The following is a 9,795-nucleotide window of genomic DNA, read 5'->3' as shown; positions in this document are numbered from 1 at the left end:
AGATAATGGGGATCGGCTAGCTGAAGATTCTGAAGTGAGCCGATCCTCGCTGATGAGCATGAAAATGACGGAATTATTGCGGTGAGCTTCTTTAGAATGTGGGCATTGAGTTGCAGTTGATGAGTTCCACTGTTCGATTGTAGAGTGACTGAAAATATTCCTCTGGTGTATCCTGAATTAATTCCACCAATTCCCACTAGCTCCACTGTTGATGCTCTTCTCTGTAAATACAGTTGATTAACTAATTGTTCGGAGATAAACGATACCTCTGAACCCTGGTCGATGAGTGCTCTGGCTTTTGTCGTGAATCCTCTCGGTGATATTACTTTTACTCGTGCTATTGCCAACAGCACTGACTGTTGATCTGCTTCTCCTTGGTGAGTTTCGTGGTTGATGTTCTCTGCTTTCTCATTGATCATTTTGTTGTTGAAGTTCACTGCTACTGCTGGTGATGTACTGGATTCTAATGTTGAGGAATGATCAATGAGATGGTGAGTGTGCTATTGCGATTGAATTCATTCACTCACTGTTCCCTTGATCCTCTTGCTGCCTGGATGTTCCGGCAGTCTAGACGGGTTCAGCTGGAGTGCGTCGGGCTGGAGGCGGGCTCATCGTCCATGAACTCCCTCCATGGATGAGAGTGTGGTGATATCTGCTACATTTGTGGCACTTCTTGTCCGACGTGCACTTGGCCTTCGTGTGTGGCAAGCAGTTCCTAGGGAGTTGTCTTTCTGGCTCCTTAAGTTCCTGCTGGTGAGTTGCTGCTGTATAGGTGCTCCTTTTCTTTATTGGAGCTGACTTCTTCGTGGCTGCGTTGATTTCCTTTGATGATAGCAGCTTGGTACCTGCGTTAATCCCTCTGCCGCAGGCCTCGATGAACGCCACGAACTCCTTAAGGCTCGGGAAATCCTTTGAGTCTCCCAGCTTTAGTTCCCACTGCTTGAGTGTCTCTGCATCAAGAGATCTCCTCAGTAAATGGGCTATCAGCTGTTCAGCGATGGTTTCCGTCGTTAACCCCGTCACGTCTTGTAGTTGATCGAGGGTCTCCAATGCTGCTGCTCCGTTGGCGCTGAGGTTCTCTTCTGTTGCTTGGGTGATTTTCGGCAGCGTCAGGATGCTGTTGAACAGCGACTGAGCGATGAGTCTAGGGTCCTCGTACTTCCTGGTGAGTTTCTGCCAAGCCTTTTCGTAGTTTTCGTCCTTGGCCTGAAAAGTAGAGAGGAGAGCTGCTGCAGGACCTCTCAGGCATCCCTTAAGTCTCACCAATTTCTGTACTGGTGGAATTGACATGACATTTCCCACCAGTGACAAGAAAAGGTCACTGAACTCCTTCCATTCCTCCGGTTTCCCATCAAATGGCTTGATGTCAAGACGCTTCAGCTGATTTGCCTGGCTTTGATCCGTTGAGCTGCTAATTGAGTCCTTCTTCCTTGCCAGTTGACCCTTCAGCCGAGCAATGAGCATCAGGGCTTGTCGTCTTGTCCTGGTGGCTCGTTGATGGATCATTTCGTTGACATACTCGTGATCAGGGGGAAGAAACTCGGCTAGATTGGCATAAATTTGAAAATATTCGCTCCATTCTGCCTCGATTATCCCCTTGTGCCCGTCTAATTCTTCTAGGGTGAGGTCCTCTTCGGTTTCAGCGTCCTGCGGGAGGTCATGATATATCTCCATCAGAGTCTCTACTTTGAACGTTAATAGTCTTAATTGACCTTCCTGTTGCATGGTGAGTGCTGTTCTTGAAGTTGCAGGCGTTGATTTTCGTTGAGCGGGCTCCTTTGATCTTGACGCTCCACTTGGACTCTTGGTTTCCTCAGGAGTGGTGATTGGCTTCGTTGTAACTGTCTCATTTTTTCTTGGCAGTTCCTCTTCTTGTGTGACTTGCTCGCTTTCCTCACTATCGCTCACTGGTTGTTGAGTTTCTTCCTTGGGTTCGTTGACCTTAGTGTCGTCTGCCATGGTGATTGTCTGTGCTGAATTGACGGTTTAGGTGAGTTATCGGCTGTTGAATTGGGTGAGTTATCGACCGCTGAGAGTTGGGTGAGTTACCGACCGCCGAGTTAGGTGAGTTACCGACCGCCGAGTTAGGTGAGTTACTGACTGCCGAGGTTCGGTGAGTCGCCTGTTGCGTGGCGCACGTGGCCAAGCGTTGGTGGGCTTCGGCGAAAGTTTTTTCGACACGAGGCGTTCCTTAAATTTTCACAGCACTTTACACACGTTTTCACCCACAATCCGGCTCGAAGGATCACTGTTTGGTGAATGTCTAGGGTTAGGGTGGATGTGGGATAAAAATGTGGAGGGAGATGTTGGGAAAATTATGTTAGGCGGTTTATAAAAAATTATAATATATTTCCGTGGGATCGAACCACTTGTCAAGTAATTTTACAGTCTTTGGTATATTAACTGTTGAATGTCTAACTTCACTGATAATTGTCTTTTCACCTTTATCTCGTTGAGTCACTGAAATTATACTGAACTTAATCAACAAGTTGATGTACTGAACAAAGATATTAAATTTAGAATACTGATTGACTGAATACGCTAGCTCATTATCGTAACGATACTTTAACACTACTGACTACTGACTCTTCTGGGTGCCGCGCTGACCTGTGTCCGTTGACCCGAAAGTTCACGGAGATTTTCGGAGATAGCCGAGTTAGTCGATCGTGACTAATATGGAGATTTAGGCTGTATTTCGAACAAATCTTTTTTGTAGATCTCATTATGCTCTACAAAAAAGATTTGAATAAGAGAAGTCGAATGTCCATTAGATTCTGAGATATTTAGCAAAATGTCACAGCTGGAAGAATGATTGTTTAGCACAATTCGAGAAAATTTCTTTTAGTTTTCAGTTGAGGGTCAAATGACCTTTAGAAACATTTGGAATTGAAAGTCAAGTGGTCTTAAGGGTCGAATGGGGTAAAGTTGGAGTAATGACTAAGGCTCATTCCACCCTCATGACCAGTTGACCCTCAATTAAGAACAAAAAATAACATTCCTGAATGGTGAAAGGTGATGAGTCAATTATAGCTCGAGTCTTTTGTGAATATCTTTGGATTTAAGGGACATACGACGATTTATGCCTCGACCTTTTTCGTAGATCCTATTATGCTTGACAAAAAAAATTTAGATAAAAAAAGTTGTGTGTCTGTTAGATTCTGAGATATTTAGCAAAATGTGGCCACAGGAAGGACTATTGTCTAGCACAATTCAAGAAAATTTCATTTTGTATTAGTTGAGAGTCAAATGACCTTTAGAGACGTTTTAAAATGAGGGTCGAATGAGTTCAAATCAAGTAATTAGAAAAGCTCATCTGACCCTCATGACCATTTGATCCTCAAGTAAGAAAAAAAAAACATTTCTAAATCGTGAAAGTGATCATAGCTTGAACCTTTTGTGAATATCTTTGGATCTAAGGGACATACGACTATTTATATCTGAATCTTTTTTGTAGATCTCACTATGCTCTTCAACAACGGTTTTGACAAGAAAAGTCGTTTGTCCATTACATCATGAGATATTTAGGAAAATGTCACAACTGGAAGAACGATTGTTTAAGACAATTCACGAAAATTTCATCTAGTTTTTCATTGAAGGTTTAATGATCTTTAAGAACGTTTGGAATTGAAGGTCAAGTGATCTTAGGGTCGAATGGGTTAAAGTTGGAGTAATTAGAAGGGCTCATTTATCCTCATGAACATTTGACCCTCAACTATAAGAACAAAATAAAAACATTCATGATGAGAAGTGAGTGAATTATAACTCGAGTTTCATGGGGATATCTTTGAATCTAAGTGACAAACGACTATTCATCCCTGAATTTTTTCTATAGATCTCATTATTCTCTACAAAAAAGGTTCTGTAGATTCGAAGATATTTAGCAAAGTATCACAGCTGCAACATCGACCTTTTGAAAGTCTCCTTCTCCTGAAAGTCTCAACTTGAGACTTTCTAAAGTGTCAATTTAAGATCTTCAAAGTCTCAAATGAGGGTTTTCTTTTCTGAGTATACCTGTATGATGCAGCTCTTCATCATTTCATGGATGCTGTAGGTAATTTGAGTCAGAAGGTTATGGAGCTGGGGTACACTAACAGTGAACCACTGTTGTCCGCTGTTGGCAAGTTATTGAAGACTGAATTTTTTCATCTGTCGAAGATTGAGGTTCTCTGCAGGCCAATGATCGATCAACTTGTGGAGATCTATCAACATCCTCACATCAGGATGAGGGAGTGGGGATGGAGGCAATAATATTACCAGCCGTGTTTGATTACCTGTGGTGAAGTTACAGTGAAAATCCGACTCCATCCACTCAAGAGCACAGAAGTCTCCTTCTTTCGAGTCTCTCGTTCAGCAGCGTGTCTCTGCTCAGTCTACTGCTCAGACACAGCTCTTTCCTCAGCAAAAACTTTATCGAAGTTCTCCTGCTACGTCTCGAGCTCAATTACTTTTCTACCTCAAGCTCAATCGTGCTGTCCTCAAGCTCAGCCGGGATTTTCCTTTTGGATTTATCAAGCTTATCATTCCTAGCTTGAAGCTTTTCAATTCGACGTTTCAAGGCCTGAATGTCCTTCATGCAACACTTTCTACTTCCTTGAGAACTGGAGCAGCCTCAGCTTCTGCATTTCCTCGTTTTTTGGCTGCTGCGAGTTGAATTGCTTGAATTTATTTTCCTCTTGCTCTCGAAGTTGATCATGAAGGCTCTTGATGGCTCTCAATGAATCGTAGTTTGGAAGACAGTGCGAGATTCCTCTTCAAGCTGTTGAGTTAGATCTGTGAACTGGGATTTAAACAGCTCGAAGCCTTCAGAGCAGCTGGAGGCTTCAGTTTAGCAATTTCCACCTGTTGAAAAATGATTTTATCAGCGAGCTAAAACAAAAGGGTCAAAATACATCTCAAAATGGCTCGACTGTTGGATTGAATCAAACCCCTCTCTTCTAACCTCAAAACCTTTTCTCCTCATCCTTTTATCTCACTGTCATGCGCCACTTACCAAAAATTGAAATAAATATGGAGAGCAAAGTTTAGATATATTTTTATATAGAAATACTTACGAAAAATTTTTCTCACTGTATGAAAAAAAACATCTATCAATTGGAGTAACAATAATTATCATTCGAATGAATCACCATTTTGCACTAGCACCGCATCCTTGAGTTATTCCATACGTTCAATCCCCCGATATTATTAAATCTAATGATGAACACTCATTTTTTGATTAATTATCGAATAAAGTTATGAAAAATACGAGGGAATGGTTTTCGTTGACACGGACTCGCGGGCAGCTCCACGTAATGGCGGCTGATAAGGAACAGTGCTTCCATCTCTGAGCTAAATGTGAACTCGTTTTATTGCCCCAACCTCATCAAAGTTGGTGGTGTTTTCGACTTCCTGGGGATTCCAACTATTTATTGTAATATCCGAAACAATTACAGCCGTGTTTGATTTTACGAGTTGTCATTTCAACGACGACGCCATGAGAATTCGCTCTTATTTATTTTATGGAAAAGTGAAAAAATATGGAACGAAATGCATTTGCAGAAATCTGTGGTAAAAATCCTGTATTTTTTAAAAATTATTTATTGAAAAAGGAAATTCTTAGTTTGTTCTTCATCTCGTTAAATAACTCTATGCAAATTTTCATTTTGATTGATTGCCGTTTACTATAAAAAAAATTGGAATCCAAGTCGAGCAAAGCTCCGTCGGTAATTCGGAGATTCCATTGCCTCTTAAGTTATAAAATGTTTTTCCCTCTTTTTGGTTAAGAGGATATTGTTTTGGATTAAATAAATTATAAAAATTGATATTATGAGTGATGAAAAGAAAATAAAGAGCGTTAGATTCCAGTTGGAACCTCAAGTGCATTTGATGGTGAATTGGGCCTATGCATATCGTTCTGCACGCCCTGGCCCATGGGAAGAAATTGCTCAAGATCGTGCTCGCTTCAAATGTAGGATAAGTCTGTGTGAGTACATGTTCAATTATATATTGTCAGAACCACGTAGATTATATTCAATACTCGATTTAAAGATTAATTATAGTACTTATTCAGTAAATGTAATTAAGGATAAATAAAACATGAAACATTCATTTCTTTATTTTAAAAAAATTGCATTTATTTCTTTTTAATTAACATCATCATTTATTCATTTGTATTTAGATTGCTCCAGGCCGATTGCTCCATAACGTCCTGCATCCACAGAACCAATATATCCTTGACTGGCCTTCCTTTGATAGCCGATGAATATCCTCGACTTCCATTGCTGTTGTTTCCCTTTTGAGAATCCAAAAAGCTTTTAAGCTTGAAGACACAGGATTATCACTTTTTCTCTTATCCATTTTGATGAACCGGCGGCTTTGGTAGTTTGAATGAAACTGATTCAAGAATTCTCTGCATCCCAATCTCGAACTGATTGTTTACATTAATTTCTTCAGCCCACCTCTGATCGGATTATATTTAACGATTCGATTATGTAGGATAAGGCAGTAAGCTGATGTATTGCGTGGAAAATTCGAAGATGATTCGAATTACAAACGAATACCGACTGGACCACTTTTCAAGTACTCATTTTGTTTCGAGCAATCGATAACAATCAGTGGAGCCTTTTCCAAGAATTGAGATCGATTCAACAATGGCTCAGTTTCCTTTGCATAATAAGTCTTGGAAGTTTACAAACATATTGTACAGTGTAGAATATTGATTATGATCAATATCGAGGTTCAAATACCCAAACGGATAACTTTGCGAATTCAAGAATAGCTTCACATCACGGATTTTGCAATGATCGAAACTGCTGGCATTAGTTGTTAGTGTCTTTCGTCCAGTCTGGAATCTTAGAATTATATATCGTGGTTTCTCCAATTGGTTCGATGTTTTGACTACCCAAACATGTTTTGAAGCGGTGGGAAGAAGAGGATATTCATACAGCTCCCAAGTGCGGAATCCTATTCCAATGGGGGTAACCTTCGCAATATAGTTGAAGAGTTTAATCTTACGCTCATCAGAGACTTTGACATAAGGAATCATCCACTCAATTTTCTGTAGTGTAATCTTAAATTTCTCTTCAGGGTTTTCATTGGTAATTGTCCTCTGAAGGATCGCATTGACATCAGTCTTAGATCTTGCGATTATAAGCTCATATTTTGCATTAACAATGATTTTATGATAATCTTCACCAAAGCCTAAAATGAGACTCAATGGTATTGAAATAACAAAATATCCATTTGCACTCAAAATATCCAATCAAAATATGCATTTCTTTCACCCAACCAGCATTTTCCAACACAGACCATTGATTTAGGCTTTGCGATACGTAATTTTTCATAAGAGTCGTTAAACCCACATTTTTTGCACGATCAATTTCAATTCCATTGAGTTCATATCGACTTTCTTCAAATAGATGACAAATGGCATTATTCACGAGTCTAGTTCTCTGAACTGGTATCGTGCCATCTTCTTTAGTCAATCGACCATAAATGTGGAGATGACTTTTGCTCGGTAACAGACATAAATATTGATGATGCACTGTTATTGAAATTTTGTCATTATTGGCGAACGTTGATGAAGCAGAAGGTTGATGCGCATGCATCTCGTAATGAGACACAGACTCATCAAACACAACAGATTTCTGGATCCTCAATATATCTTCCATAATGTCTGAATTTTTATTTATAATATTTTGGCACTCTCGGCTTCAATTTTATACTCCTCAGAAACTTGATATTCTGGCGTGTTGACTCTTCGCTGGTTCTCAGTTGACTGGTTGATCTCCGATATGGTGACTTGCTTTTATAGCGTTTACCGATTTTGGTCTCGAGCACAATACCCATTATGTTCGTTTCACGTGAAGTCTTATTGTTATTATTTCTCCTTGGAAATTAACTGTTCACCGTCTTGATCGACTAATTTCAGTTGTAAATGAGGTTTTTCGGGACTTCGACGATCTTATATCCTGGAGGCACACTAGGGAAGAATTCGTGGATGACATGCACTCTTTTCCCATTTACATAAGCCCCGCTTGTAATATTGCACTCCACACACAATGAATTGACCTTGAGAATCTTCACCAGTAAATCTGATATGTGTCTTATCAGGTGCCAAATTTTATCATCAAATCTCCACATTTACGTTCGATTGACTAAAGAAGATGGCACGAGACAAACTTGTCCTGTGAACTGGTGTCGATACACCAGTTCACAGGACAAGACTCGTGAATAATGCCATTTGTCATCTATTTGAAGAGATTCGATATGATCTCAATGGAATTGAAATTGATCGCGCAAAAAATGTGGGTTTAACGACTCTTATGAAAAATTACGTATCGCAAAGTCTAAACCAATGGTCTATGTTGGAAAATGCTGGTTGGGTGAAAGAGGATAATATGGATAGTACTGAGACAATTGCAGATGCAAATGGATATTTTGATATTACAATACAATTGAGTCTCATTCTAGGCTTTGCTGAAGATTATCAAAAAATCATTGTTAATACAAAACATGAGCTTATAATTACAAGATCTAAGACTGATGTCAATGCGATCCTTCAGAGGCCAATTGTCAATGAAAATCCTGAAGAGAAATTTAAGATTACACTACAGAAAATTGAGTAGATGATTCCTTATGTCAAAGTCTCTGTTGAGCGTAAGATTAAACTTTTGAACTATGTTGCGAAGGATACCCCGATTGGAATAGAATTCCGCACTTGCGAGCTGTATGAATATCCTCTTTTTCCTACCACTTCAAAACATGTTTGGGTGGTCAAAATATCGAACCAATTGGAGAAACCACCATATACAATTCTAGGATTCCAGACTGGGCGAAAGACACCAACAACGAATGCCAAAAATTTCGATCCTTGCAAAATCCGTGATGTGAAGCTATTCTTGAATTCGCAAAGTTATCCGCATGGGTATTTGAACCTCGATATTGATCATAATCAATATTCTACACTGTACAATATGTTTGTGAACTTCCAAGACTCCTATTATGCAAAGGAAACTGAGCCATTATTGAATCGATCTCAATTCTTGGAAAAGGCTCCACTGATTGTTGTCGATTGCTCGAAACAAAATGAGTACTTGAAAAGTGGTCCAGTCGATATTCGTTTGGAAGTCGAATCATCTTCAGATTTTCACGCAATGCATCAGCTTACTGCCTTATACTACATGATCGAATCGTTGAATATAATCCGATCAGTGGTGGAGCGAAAAAATTAATGTAAACAATCAGTTCGAGATTGGGATGCAGAGGATTCTTGAATCAGTTTCATATAAACTACCAAAGCAGCCGGTTCATCTGCTTGTCTTCAAGCTTAAAATCATTTTTGGATTCTCAAAAGGGAAACAATAGCAATGGAAGTCGACGATATTCACCGACTATCAAAGGAAGTCAAGGATATAGTGGTTCTATGGATGCTGGACGTTATGGGGCAATCGGCCAGGAGCGATCTAAATACAAATTAATCAATGATGAGGTAAATTAACAAGAAATAATATGCAATTTTTTTAATAAAAAAAAAGAATGTTTCATGTTTTATTTATCCTTAATTAGATTTACTGAATAAGTACTATAAGTACTTTATTCTTTAAATGGAGTATTAAATATAATCTGTCTATGTGGTTCTGACAATATATAATTGAACACACTCTCACACAAACTTATCCTACGTTTGAAACGAGCGCGATCTCGAGCAATTTCCTCCCGTGGGCCAGGGCATGCAGATATGCATAGGCCAGATGCACCATCAAGTGCAATTGAGGTTCCAATTGGAGTCTAACGCTCTTTATTTTGTTTTCATCA

At 39.4% G+C, this 9,795-nt stretch overlaps 1 protein-coding gene across 1 annotated transcript in view; it reads right to left on the bottom strand.

The window, feature by feature from the left end:
• The window catches only part of LOC107046579, a 20,027-nt gene extending 19,615 nt beyond the window's left edge, over positions 1-412 (bottom strand). The window contains exon 1 of the mRNA XM_029126695.1: positions 358-412. Coding sequence (XP_028982528.1) covers positions 358-412 — 55 coding nt within the window. The remainder of the gene's footprint in view (positions 1-357) is intronic.
• Positions 413-9,795: the final 9,383 nt, after the last annotated feature.

Source organism: Diachasma alloeum, unplaced genomic scaffold (genome assembly GCF_001412515.2).
Source record: "Diachasma alloeum isolate Michigan unplaced genomic scaffold, Dall2.0 Dall_scaffold_01520, whole genome shotgun sequence".
NCBI classification, from domain to species: Eukaryota; Metazoa; Arthropoda; class Insecta; order Hymenoptera; family Braconidae; genus Diachasma; species Diachasma alloeum.
This window is presented reverse-complemented; position numbering and strand designations above follow the sequence as displayed.